The following is a 13,671-nucleotide window of genomic DNA, read 5'->3' on the forward strand; positions in this document are numbered from 1 at the left end:
CATCTCTGGCTCAACGTCTGGGAGAGAAGAGGTCATGTAGGAGACAGGAATATATGGAAAGACCCCTTTCCTGTGATCTTCAAACTTAATAAGAAAATTAAAATTACCTTGATTCCAAATCACTAGGCCAACAACCCCCAGGGCTCCCTGTTCAGCATATACTGCAAGCCTTTATTTAAATGATTCTGGAACAGCCAACTAAATGATCAGACAACCCTCTTGATTTCTCTTAAGTGACTCAAACCCTTTTCTTTTTATATCCATTTAACTCCATGTCCCTGCTGCCTACATAGCCAAAATGAACTCTTCACTAGGAGGGATAAAAAACACATAGATTTCTAATCCACCCCAACTATGGGAAAAGTTATTCATGATTATTACATCCTATCAAGATAATTGAAGAATTTCCTCTGTGCATTATAAGCAGTTTGGAATTTTTCCTCCCCTATTGTACCCTTCTGCCTCAGAATGAATCCAGTGTAGATGATGCCCACCCTCATTTTGCCTCTGGCAATAATCCAGTTTTGATGGAGGGGGTGGACATCAAAGATGCAATGTCCCTAATGGTTTACATTTGGATCTGGTTGTTGGATGAGCACCCAGAGAAGAGAAGAAGAAACTTGCTGCTCAGACTCTTAACCTTGAGGGTATAGAGTACAGGATTCCCTAGAGCATTGAGGGTGATCATAATGGCAGTCACATTTCTAAACACAAAGAAGCCAGGGTATAGATCCTCAGGGCAATGCCAGCCAGCTGCATCCACAAGAACACCAGCAAAGAAGGGAACGTAGGAAGCCAGTGTCAGTAGCCAGATAGCAATGCTTGTCCGGACCACTGGAACCTCAGCCGACCTGGACCCCCCTCCTACATGATTCTCCATTGCAGCTTCCTGCTTCCTCAGCACCAAAACAATGTTCAGGTAGCTGAAAAGGGGCAGAGCCAAGGCCACCACACAGTGAGGGATGGTGATGAAGATTAGGTAGTCTATACAGAAGGGACCATAGAGTTCCGAAGGCTGGCAGCCACTGTCCAGACCATTCCAAGATAGGAGAGGCAGTGAACCCAGAGTGACTGCAAGGACCCAATTAGCCAAAACCACAGTCACTGCTTTTCTCTTGGACACTCTGGTTGGAGCCCTCAGTCTCCCACCCACCACCATCAGGTACCGTTCCATACCAATACTGACCAGGTTGTAGATGGTAGAAAGGATTGAAGTGGCAAAAAGAGCATATGGTATCAGGAGATCACGAGAACCCCAAATGGTGTTGTCTGGATGGGCCAAGAATAGCACGGAGATCCAAAGGCTAGATGAGCTGGACAAAAGGTCTGACAAGGCCAGGTTGCCAAAGAGCATGAAGATAGGGTGGTGCAGATCATGGGATGCCAAAATAACTATGATGACTACCCCATTGGAGACCAGAGACAAGATGTTGAGAGTTATCTGGGTAATGCCTAATACCAATACCAGCTGTGGGCTCCATAGCTGGCTACCATTCCAGGAACAATTCCCATTCAAGGTCATCATAGCTCACACACTAATGTCATAGATCTCTGCAGTCCCACTCTATACTGTTGCAAATGGAAGAGTAAAGCAGACACCCACAACCACACTCCTCTTTCTCATCAGTGGCTGATTAAACTTTAACCACCTGCCCACTGGAATATTTGGGTTACTAACCAAGAAAGATAGCTGTTGCCCACCCCCATCCCCTGGTTGCTATGATAATTCACTAAGCAAAATAGGTCTAATCACAAGGCAGCAATCTGACCACAAAGAATCTTTATCATGAATCAAAAGTATACCATACCACATGAAATGGGAGCAGTCAGATTGATATTTTGTTAAGTAGAAGTTTCTTTGGTAGATTAGGGTTCTCATACCTCAGAATAAGGGTAATCAGGTCTTAAAGATAGGGGAAAACTTACTGGGTAAGAAGCCTGGATACACCCTACTTCAATCAACATGTCTCTGCTTCCTAGTAAAGATCTGTCCAAGTAATAGAGAGAGAATTGTTTAAACAAGACAGTATTCACTGAGCACAATAAAAGGGAGGTTTTGGTAAAATGGAAGAAACCAGGGAATTGGTCTTAAATCCTCTAAAAATTATCACTTAGAACCATGGATTTCCTGGTATCCACAACCAATTAAAAAGAAAGGACTGATCAAGTTTATAAGAGATATTTTAGCTAGCCTTAAGAAGAACCTTCCAGTGACCAAAAGAAGGCAGGGTGAGCCAATATAGATCAGAACTTGTGCAGTGAACGTGGACAGCAGAGGTCACTATTGTTTTAGAAACACATCTGAACACCTACTTTCTGGCTCTCCACATACATACTGGATTGATTCACCAGCTGTGGCTTATTCATAGATTGGCTCTAGTGTGATGTCCTAGAAACGAGTATTGGACTTAGAATCATAAGATTTGAATCTTACATCTGTTTCAGCTACTTACTGTCTCTGTAATCTTCAGTAAGTCAATTAATTTCTCTGGGTCCCAGTTTCCTTGTTTATATAATCTGTGGTTCAAAATCCAAACTTACATGAATTGGCTTTAATTTAAATAAATAATATTTAATGGCTCAGAAGTCATCCTAGAGTTAAGCCCATAGATATATTTGAGTGTGGTTCAAGTCCTTCTTTAAGGGTCCTGATTCTATCCTCCCATGCTTCTCTACAAACTGGCAAAACTTTTAACAAAGAGCATATTTATCAAAGATAGAAAAAACACAAAAGGAAATAAAAGAAATAGTCCCAACTGATAGTCATTTTCTCTCTCTTAGTGTTCAACAGAATTACCTTAGCACTGAAATTCTCGAACTTTATTCTCTTAAAAAATATTAAAGAGCTGCCAAAGAGTTTTTGTTTGTGTACTAGAAATGAAAACATCTTAGTATATGAAAAGTTTTGACCTTGTAAATCCTCTGAAAGATTCTCAAAGACCTCCAGGGATCCTCAGGCCAAACTGTAAGAACTGCTACAGCATACAGTCCAGCCTTTAGGCACGGTGCTCTCAAGGGTCTCCATGAAGGGTCAGCATCTCATGGTCATTTTCATATTCCTCTCTGGGTTCACTCATTTGCTTGCCTATTCTGTAGCTAAACTACTCTAAGTGCTACAATCTCTCCGTCTGTCTGCATCTATCTGTGTCTCCGTGTGTCTGTCCGTCTGTCTGTGTCTCTGCCTCTCCATCCCTCCCTCCTTTAGTTTCTGCGTCATGTCAGTTTCAGCAGACCCCCATTTCTTGTGAATTTCATCAGGCTAATCCCAAACTCCTCCTGACCACCATGGCAATGCAATTTCTGCCCCTAGACTGGCTCAGTACATCCCTCACCCCTGCCTAACCTGTACCCCTGAAACTTAATCCCCCCAAAGGAAGGGGATTGATGTGTGCTCCATCAACTACTCTATGGCAAAAGAAAGAAGGTTCTCTTCCCCAAGGATGCACATTGGGATTCCTTCCAAAGAGAGGGAGAGAAACTGCTCTGAGACTTCCTCTCTGACCTCAGTTTCCTTATGCAAAAAGCATAAAGAGGTTAGACTAGGTGACCTTTGGAGAATAAGTGCATTGGATGCCGGGTTCTTCTCCTACCAATGTAACCTTGGAAAATCCTGCAGCCCTTCCTTGACCTCTTTCTCTCCCAACACAACTTCCCCAAAGAACTGGCCCTAAAACACAGTAATGTCCCCTAGACCACAGATTAACAATAAAGTGTCTAGGATCTGAAAAAGCAGCATTCCCTGCAGATGGTAAGAACAAGTAAAAATAAGAAAACCCGTAACAACCTGATCCCAGCTTCCTCCTTATTTGGACACAATAGGTTTAATTGTAATTTAATTTAATTTAAGGTTAAATTTAATTTAATCTTTAAAGGCAAGGATATTTATAAGGAGAAGACTGGCACCATTTTTGAACATATGTACAAGGCTGAAGAGAGGTGCATGTTTTTTTCTCATTTTGATGGTCATGGTTTTTAGTTTAGTTGCCATTTCAGAAAACCCCCTCTTTCCTCTCATGCTTCTCCTGGAAAGTATCTGTTCCACCCTGATGACCAAGTCCCAGATTAACTCGACTATTTCCAAGAATTAGAAGACGGCAGTTCAAAGCCCCTCCAGCACACTGGTTTGAAGGGGAGGTTCAGAATATTGGGCTCTTATTTACTGTCTCTTCTTTTGCCACTTATGGACATCTATTTATCATGGAGGAGAAGAGAGGACATCCAAGCCCAAACCCAGGAAGCCACTACTCTAGAGCAGTGATGGGCAAACTTTTTAAAGAGGGGGCCAAAGGAAAGGAAATGCTCATCTGTCGACCTGTTTCTAAGGCAACTCTTTTGAAGTTTCATTGTATTGTATCCTACTGATTGTATTCGGCAGATTAGGAATAATGTCAGGCTGCTGGATAGAACATTTCAGGCCCCTCCCATCTGGCCCTCTGGCCAAAGTTTGCCCATCACTGCTTTAGAGAGAGGCTCACAAAGATGGGGGGGGGGCGGATAGGGAAAGAATGCTGAGAACTACTGACCCTCAGTCAAATCTCCAAAATAATAACTCCTTCATGCCAGGAGTCTGGAGTTATTCCCAGGCCACTTACTGTGTTAATTTGTTTATTGATTAAATCTTTTTTGCATTATTTTTTTAATCCCTGAAAATACTTCTGTGGCCCAAGGGCAGGAGGCCAAATCAAATTTTGGTTCAAATATTTTCTAGGGACTGGTAACAGTACCAAAAGCAGCCAATAAGGAAAGAATTAATTATAAAAGAAAAGTATTTTAACTCTCTTTTTTAAAAATTCTTACCTTTTGCCTTAGAGTGGATACTAAGTCTGAATTCTGAGGGAGAACATTGGTTAGGGCTAGGTAATATGGGACTTGTCCAGGGTCACACAACTAAGAAATAGCTGAGGCCAAATTTGAACCCAGGCCTAATGCTCTATCCACTGACCCAACTAGTTCCCAGATAGCTGAGTTTCTTTATGTATGAAATGGAGGGCCTGGCCTCAGTGATCTCAATTATCTAAATGATGACTTGGAATAAAACTATGAGAGTTCCTAAAAGAGAAGCTGGTATGTGAGTGATGGAGCAACTTCTCCCATCTCACAGGAAGATGAATGTAAAATAAGGCCCTTCCACCAGAAATAGCTTTATGAAGCATAAGGAGCCAAGATCCCCAAACGTTCATTTATCAGGCTGCAAACACTGTCCTCTCCACATTCAGCTCCTGAGCACATGCATACAGAGCAAATACTCAGGGCCACTGTGCCCACCCTCTAATTCTACCTTTCCCTTTTCCCTTCCCCCATCCACAGTATTTTCTCCAAACCTGTGCCCGATTTCTTTTCACATCATTGGCTTGTTTATTATTATCCTGATAAACATTTATAATGGGGGATTTTCAACCCCTTTTTGAGTTCGTGTACATCTACTTCAAGCATTATGCCATTGAAACTAGATGATAAACTCTAAGAGGGAAATGGTGAATAAATGGGAGTGGAGCATCCAAGACTTATCCAGGTATACCCAGGATTGGGATAGAGGGTTCAGAAGATTTCAAAGAAAGAGAGCACAAAAGGAAGCTCTAGCAAGAAAGGAAGCAAGAAGCATTTACTAAACACTATATCAGGCACATGACAAACAGTATCAATATTTGGATCTTCAAATCTTTCATTATTCCCATTTTTCAGAGGAGGAAACTAAGCCAGAGGGAGGTTATTTGACTTGCCCTGGGCCATATTGCTAGTAAGTATCTGAGGCTAGTTTTGAACCTAGGTCTTCTTGACCCCAAGCCCAGTGTTCTATCCACTATGCCACCTAGCTGTCTTTGGGTCTAAAGGAAGAGTAATGAAAACCGAAAACTATATTATATATATGCAAATGTCAATTCAAATTACCAAGTGCTCTCAGGTTTACAATTTCATTAGTTTCTTAAGTTAAGTTCTAATGTAAGATTAACAAGGAAAATAATTATTATCCCTATTTTGCAAATGAGAAAACTGAAACTATAAAGGTTAACGGATGAATACAGGGTCACCTAGCTAGCAAGCAGTTGACCTGAAATCAGAACCTAGAATTCCTGGGCCCCTTCCAATGATATGAAAAGAAAAGGGAAAGAAGAAAAGGGGAAGGAAAGGGAAAGGGGTCAGGGAAGGAGAAAATTACAGAAGACAGAGAATCAATCCAAACTTCCCTCTTCTGACTCTAGTCCCAACTAGGTTCCTCTGTTTGAGGATGACACCTCTCTCCTCCCCTTAAAGAGAACTAAACAGCTCATCTCTTCCTCCATAATCCATGGGCATGGCCCTTTCCAATTAAACTGTACAGTTTTATGAGGGAGGTACTTGTATATCACCTGAATAAGTACAAGCCCAGCCCAGTAGCAATTATACCTAAAGAACAGAACCTACAGTATTCTGGGTAAGAGAGAAAGAGAAGCAGGTGACCATTAGTGGGGAGGAACAAGGAATGAGAGATCAGAAATAAAAGTAGGAAATAAAACAAAACCCTAAAGAATGACCCACCTAAGAACTAGGGTCATTTCCTCTAAAATTATCAACAGAGGAACAGGGTGAACTCTGATGCCAGGGCAGAGGGGGATTACCCTCTTCTCAAGTAATGTAGAGCCAAGTTTAGGAGATGATTCTGCCCCACAGAACCTCCCCAGAATAATTCCAGCTCCCTAGGGGTTCTGACAACTTCCAGTTCTCCCCCTCTCCCATTTTTTTCCTTTGTGTGATATACAAAGGAAAAGAAACTGTCAAGGTTTATCTCTTTTTCATGCACATATTTGAGAGAGCTCTTAGTGAGGAGGAGTAACAAAGAGGCTCCCACAAGAAACCCAATTCAGAGAGACTGCCCCTCCTCTTCTCTCTTTCAGGCCTGAGACTCCCTGGGTGGAACAGTTCAATAGAAGAAATCTTTGATGTTAAGCTAAAGGTCCTGAACAAACCCCCTCAACCCCCTGACAAAGGTCTTTGAGCTCTCCTGGCTTACTAATGACAGAATTCTCTTGGGACAGTTAGGAGACTGAGGGGCACCTCAATACCACTTTAAGTATTATTGCTAAAAGAATGCTTGTACACATTGGCTTGAACATCCAAGGTGGTGAGGTGGGGGGTGGTGAAAACACAATGGGTTCGGGATTGGGGAAAGGGAAGAAGTGGAGAAATTCACTCTTACTTTGGCCCCTTCGTTAACTATTTGAATAAAGGGAGGGGATGAACTCCCACCAGCAGAGAGATTTTCTGGACATTCCTCAGGTGGGGGGGGCCCCCCCCGATCCCATGCTACTCCCAGACTGCAGTAATAGTTATTTTTTTCCCTCCAAGTCCCAGAGCTCTTTATTATTAAATTGTAATAACTAACATTTATGTAGGTTTTCAGAGCATTTTACATAAATTTCATGTTATTCTCATAACAACCCTGGGAAGTAGGAGCTATTAGAGATGAGATAATCAGGTTAAGTGACTTTTCCAGGATTATAGATCTAATAAGTGAGGGAGAATTTGAGTTTTCCTAGGTTCAGGTATGGCACTCCATTAAGTAACCTAGGGATTCATGTAGTTGAAGGACTGGCTGGGATTTAAATCTGGTCTCAGATAATTTCCTATCTGGGTGACCCTGGATAAATCACTTAATCCCAATTGTCCAGCCCTTATATCTCTTCTGCCTTTTTAGTGGATACTTAGTATCAATGGGAAGATAGAAGGAAAGAAATTAAAGGTCAGAAAGAAAAAAATAAAAAGAAAGAATGAAAGAAGTAAATAAAGAAAAAAAGAAGACTGAGACCCAGAGAAAGTACATCTGTATTCCTAAGTAAGGTCAGTATACAGTGCTTGAAGATCACTGATGAACAATGAAACAATCTGTGGACATGTTTGAGATAGAAGTTAGGAAGCTACTTATAAAAGATCAGATTTCTTTTATTGCCCAAAATTTTAATACCTGCCCATATGGTGTATATAATGTACCCATATAAAAGAACAAAGAGTCACTCTTCAAAAAGGTGCATTACAAATAGGCCAGTTCATCATTCTTGGCTTTGTTGGTTTAATAACTGAACAGAGCCAATGGCCTGTTTTCACGAGGGCAACTTTTGAACATTCATAAATTCATCTTCACCAACATGAGCTTAATAAATTAGCTTATTCCAGCAACCACAGGACTTCTAAATTCCAGGCTTAAAGGCAGGAAACCCCATTTTCATTCTCTTCAAGCTGGGCCTTTTAGCTCCTCTGCCAAGGGTTGCTTTTCATCTTGGCTGCCAAAACTCCTCTGAACATCATTCTTGCAAGTTCAGTGGAGAGAGCAATGGTGGTTAGGTTTGAGATACCTCCTCTCTCTTTCCTCCCCACCCCCATCCCCTAACACACCAAGGTCCTCTTAGTGGGAACACAGAAAAACATAGGACCAAACATTTAGAGTAGAAAGGAATCATGTCAGTTAGCAAAACTCTCTCATTTTATAGATGAGGAAACTGAGATTCATATACAGTTGGTGTGATTTTGTCAGGATCATGCAGTTAGTAAATGGCAAGGCTAAAATCTGAACCCAGGTCCTTTAACTCCAAAGCTAGCCCTCTTGGAATTCTGAGTCTCCTAGGTACAAGGTCATAAATTACCCCAGTGACTTTGGGCTTGGTAGGGTTGGAGAAACTAAAAGTGAATGGGGAATGTGGATGGGGGAGGAGGATTATAGAGGGAGGCTGGTATAAATGCTCCCTCTTCAACATGTCTGGGAGGATGAAAGCAACTCCATAGAGTTATGTGATTCTGGATCAGGGGTTACTAGAGGGTTAGGGCTCTTTGGAGTCTGTGTTTGTGTGTATGTGGAGGAANGGGGTTACTAGAGGGTTAGGGCTCTTTGGAGTCTGTGTTTGTGTGTATGTGGAGGAAGAACTGTGGCCTTGGAACAAGGAAGATCTATATCTATGAAGGTGATATGGGACCCTGGGTTTCCCGTGGACACCCCAAACCCTAAAATTGTTTCAGGAAAAGGTGAGTCTGATTGGAGACTCATAACAAGGAAAGACCTCTGAGAGAAATATCCCCTTGGATTCTTACATTTTGAGATAGACACAGACATATATCATCTGGTTATACTCTGATACCATTAGACTATAATCTAGGACATCACTTGTCCCCTAAACTGTGCCTGGTCACCCCCTATGTCTTCAGGACACAAATCATCACTTTAGCCCCAATCAGATAAAAAACCCACCTCTGCCCAACCTCATTTTATTCTTTATTCACGTAGCCCTTATTGTCAAAAGGGTATATAAAGCCCAGAATCCATCTCCTCCAGGAGACAGTGTCCCACCTGTGCTGTCCTCTGTGTGTCCCAGTCAAATTCAACATGAAGACCAAATTAATAAATTTCTCTTTTTATTTCTAAGCTAAATTATGGAATCTTACATTCTTGCAAAGGGTATCTGTCCCAAACCTGGGATTCACCTTAAGTCTCCCCACAACAGAAGTTTCATCTCCACTTGGGATTCCAGTTTGTATTATTACTATGAGGAGGCAGAACAACCCAACAAGTCAGATTCTCCCACCCTTACCAACTTGGTCCAAAGAAGCTCACTTCTCAGTCTTGGAAGAGGTGAGAAAGATTTCTATACTAGGACTGGAAAGGGCTGTCAGTATATGGGATATCCCTGAAGATATCTGTGGTGGGATCAGATTGTCCAAAGCTGAAATGGCAATTGGCAATAAATCCTACTGTGTGTCTAGACTGCCAAATCCTCCCCTCTCTGACTCACCTTCTCCTCCATGCCCTTTCCTTTCTGGAACAAATGAACTCTGGGTCCTGCAATAATGTGTATTTTATGGGTGGAGAGGGAAAGAAAGAATTACACAGACACTTTCTGCCAGACACTAGAGCATTCCAGATGCTAGAGGTCCCCTTCCCCACAAATCCATTTCAGTATATGTAGGAAATGGAGTCTCCTGAAATTTGAGGAAAAAAATCTGACAATCTCCCCCAACTGACTCCTTTCCTCACCCACAAATTTCACTTCCCCAAATGGTTCTCCTCTGCCTTCATATAAGGACCTCCCTGGTTCCCACACTGTTCCTATCACCTCTGCCTCTTTTTATGGGAGGCTCCTGTAGAGAGGGCACTGGTGGAAAATGGTTGGACAGTAGCTCTGGAGAGATCAGGCAAGCAGGAAGAAGTCTCCCAAGGACTTCTGCAGCTGCCTCTCCTCCTCCACTTAAATTTCCTTACCTCATTTGGGCTTCTAGGGTTGGTAGAGTTTGCCTGAGACTCCTTCTATTAGTCCTAGATGATGTGTCTTTTGTTCTCAACATTCTTGACCTCATATCTCCCACCCAGAAATTAGGAGTTCCTGGTGGGGGTGGGGGGGAGGGTAAGAGTTGGGGGAGAAAAGGCATCTTATCCTGGTTTTCAAGGAATGCCCTTATCATCTGTCCTATGAAAAGCTTGAGGTTTGAGGCTGGTGCTGATGGCTAGAAGACAGAAACAGGGACAGGAAAGAGACTGAAAGCAGAAAGAGAAAAAAGATTGAGATAGAAGCCTAGGGACAAATACTCAGCTCCATTCTGTGCCGTCCCCTTCTGCCCCTTCCTTCCCACCAGACTGACACCTCACCGAGCATAGTTTTACTCTCCACCTACACATTCCAATTAGGACTCAGTTCCAAAGGCTAAGATGTGAGAATGCCAGGTCCTGACCCCAAAGTCTCTAGTGAGGAGCAGAAGGAGGGAGGGAAAGAGGAGATGGGCCAGATCTTTATTTCTTGGGTACTTGGAGTCCACTGGCAATTTTAAGTTTGCGTAGCCCTGGTCCTCTTACAGGGTGATATAGAAGCCTAATGGTTAGCTCGAGATTCTGAAGAGATGGTATTGAAGCAGATGAAGGCTGTAGAGGGAGAGAAAAGGAGAAAGTCTCAGGATTCTGGGACCCTTTGAAAGAGATTTCTTTCTGTAGCTCTGGAAACCAGGATTCTGAGGGTGAATTTTACACACACACACACACAGAGAGAGAGAGAGAGAGAGAGACAGAGAGACAGAGAGAGAGAGAGAGAGAGAGAGAGAGAGAGAGAGAGAGAGAGAGAGAGAGAGAGAGAACGAGAACCGAAAGACAAGGAGGGGGTTGATTAAGGACTATTTAACTGTAAGTGTATCCTTCCCCCAGGATACCCAGCTCCCAACTCCAAGTGTAGCTGGGCCCTCTAGGACCTGAGAGGCTTGATATTGATTAATGGGAAAGTCAAATAGCTTTTAGGACCCTTTCTTCTAAGCCCTCCTTCCCACCTCCATCCCTTCTCTGCTCCAGAGAAGGCAGAGCACCCCCCCCCCCAATCAGACCATCCCAGAATCTTCAATAAGCCATCATCAAAGAAAGTGACCAGTGGGGGAGGAGAAAATTAACCAGGATTTGGGTAGGAGGGAGAGAATGGAGAAGAAAGAGAGGGAGTCAGGGAAAGTTTGCAAGCTCCTCCAGGGCCCGGGAGGTCTTTTGTCATTCTTTGTACCCCTAGGCTTAGTGCAGAACCTGGTATATTTAGCACTAAATAAATGGTTCTGACTAGATGACTGAACCAAGGAGAAAGCAAAGGAGGAGGAGGAAGAAGAAGAAAAAAAAGAGGAGATAGAGGAAGAGGAGGAGGAGGAAAAAGAAGAGGAGGAGGAGGAAGAAGAAAAGGAGAAGGAAGAGTAGGAGGAAGAGGAGAAGATGGGAAAAGGGAGAAAGACTCTGAAAGGGAAGGGAGGGGGAGAAAATCTAGGAGAGGAAGGGAAGGATTCCAGGAGGGGTGGGAAGGGGAGGGAAGAAGAAAGCAGGGGGAGGAGCCCAACTAAGAGGTCCAGCTCTCCTGTCTATCTGGCCCTGGCTCCTTGTTCCTCTATAAAAACCCCGGGACAGAAACATGACTGCAAGGCAGACCCTGGCTCATTCTTGGCCTGACACGTGGCTAAGTGGACAGACAAGCAGACAGACAGCTGAGTAGCAGAGGATGAGCTTGTTCCTAAAGCTGCTGGCCCTCACATTGGTCCAATCAATGGTCTCAGAAGGTGCAGGTAATTTAGCTCCCCTTTTGCCAGTCCTCAGCCCAATCCTCCATCTGAGACGAATTCTGGGGACAGAAATCCCTGCCCTGTCAGCTGGGTGGGGGTGAGTGAGGGGAATGCACTCTCTTGGGAGCACAGGAAAGGTGAGAGTAAGGGGAGATGTGTGTGTGTGTGTGTGTGTGTGTGTGTGTGTGTGTGTGTGTGTGTGTGTGTGAGGTAGTGTGTTTATTCACAGATATATAATATATACACGTACATACACACACATATCTATACAGAGACAGGAGACAAAGAGACAGAGACATAGAGACATAGAGAGTCAGATATAAGAGAGAGAAAACATAGAATGGAGATATATTCAAAAAGAAAGGGAGAGAAATTCAACACAGAGATAGACATAGGCAGAAAAAAATTGAATCATGAAACATACTGATGGGGACAAAGACAAGAAATATACCACAGAGACAATACAGGAGAAGATGGATACTATTGAGAGAGAGAGAGGGAGAATGGATAAAGAGGCAAAAATGGAGATAGAAGGATGAAGTCAGACAAAGTCAGTAGGACAGATAAAGAGAAATAGACCGAGTAAGAAAAATAAAGGACAAAAAGAAATAACAGAGACAAAGATGGAGTGAAAAACAGAAACACACAGATATGAAAACAAAAAAAAAAAGATGTAGAACAAAGCAAAGTTGGAAATAGAGAAAAGACAGAGAGATGGAGATGGAAGGAAAGAGTAAAGAGAGAGAGGGAAAATCAGGCAGAAACTCAGAGACTGACTGAGACAAAAGCAGAGACAAAGAAAACAGTGAGACCGACAGGCAACAGGAAAGAACAGAGCCAGAGGAGACAGAAAGTCCTTTGGGTGCCAGGTAGGCAGATACCCTGCCTTTGCAGCTCTCCCTGTCCATGTTTGTTACCACTGTACCCCTGCCTCTCCCCGAGTCTGCTGATGTGGGCTGAGTTCCTGTTCAGTCTCCCTACTCCCCTGGGTGCCTCAGGGTCTCTAGGACACAAGGTTGATCTGTGATCAGTTGAGAGATGAATTATGTGGACAGAGAGGTTGGACGCTCTGTGGTTGGGTTTTGTGTCCCCAGGCAATGTGCGGCTCCCAGTACTGACCTGGGACTCTCCTTCCCAGGGGAGAGAGTGTCTCCTGAAGGGGAACTGAGCTCTGCTCTCTGCTGTGCCAGCTTCTTCTCTGGGAGGTTGTTGGGGGGAGGGTGAGGAGGGGGAGGTGCGGTCCCAGGAACTCAGAGGTCCTGGCTCAGCCGGTCTTTCCAGCCAAGGTGATTTTCGTTTAAAGATTAATAGTGAAGCAAGGCTCTTAATTATCAGGTCAAGGGGGAGGGTGTTAATATTTGATAAGAAGCCAGCATCCACACTGCTGGGGGGCCAGAAGGGCATTATCCTGGGCCCTGAGAGGTCCCTGCCACTCCCCATCCCCCCAACTCTTGGAGTTGTTTGGAGACGTTTCTCCTGGAAAGAAAACTTCAGGAAAACAGATCTCCTTCCTTTAGCTGCAGGCAGCCCTTGCCTTCTCCAATCCCCTCCTCAAGAAAGGTTTTCAGAGGAGATGGAGGTTCCCAGGCAGCATTATATTGTGGAAAGTACACCAGAACTAGAGACAGAAGAATTGAG

The 13,671-nt window shown here is 43.5% G+C and overlaps 2 protein-coding genes across 2 annotated transcripts in view; one reads left to right on the top strand and one right to left on the bottom strand.

The window, feature by feature from the left end:
* Positions 1 to 568: 568 nt before the first annotated feature.
* Positions 569 to 1,522, bottom strand: LOC123246116 (lysophosphatidic acid receptor 1-A-like). Its single transcript, XM_044675057.1, has one exon. It carries the CDS (start codon positions 1,520 to 1,522, stop codon positions 569 to 571), a length of 954 nt encoding a protein of 317 aa, XP_044530992.1.
* A 10,370-nt stretch (positions 1,523 to 11,892) lies between these two features.
* Positions 11,893 to 13,671, top strand: part of CA4 (carbonic anhydrase 4) — a 19,802-nt gene continuing 18,023 nt past the window's right edge. The window contains exon 1 of the mRNA XM_044672382.1: positions 11,893 to 12,036. Within this exon, the coding sequence (XP_044528317.1) occupies positions 11,973 to 12,036 (64 nt within the window). The 5' untranslated portion in view covers positions 11,893 to 11,972. The remainder of the gene's footprint in view (positions 12,037 to 13,671) is intronic.

This window comes from Gracilinanus agilis, chromosome 4 (genome assembly GCF_016433145.1).
Source record: "Gracilinanus agilis isolate LMUSP501 chromosome 4, AgileGrace, whole genome shotgun sequence".
In the NCBI taxonomy this organism is placed as follows: domain Eukaryota; kingdom Metazoa; phylum Chordata; class Mammalia; order Didelphimorphia; family Didelphidae; genus Gracilinanus; species Gracilinanus agilis.

Excerpts from the sequence above, each read along its gene's own strand:
- LOC123246116 (XM_044675057.1), bottom strand. The coding sequence starts at position 1,522 with ATGACCTTGAATGGGAATTGTTCCTGGAATGGTAGCCAGCTATGGAGC.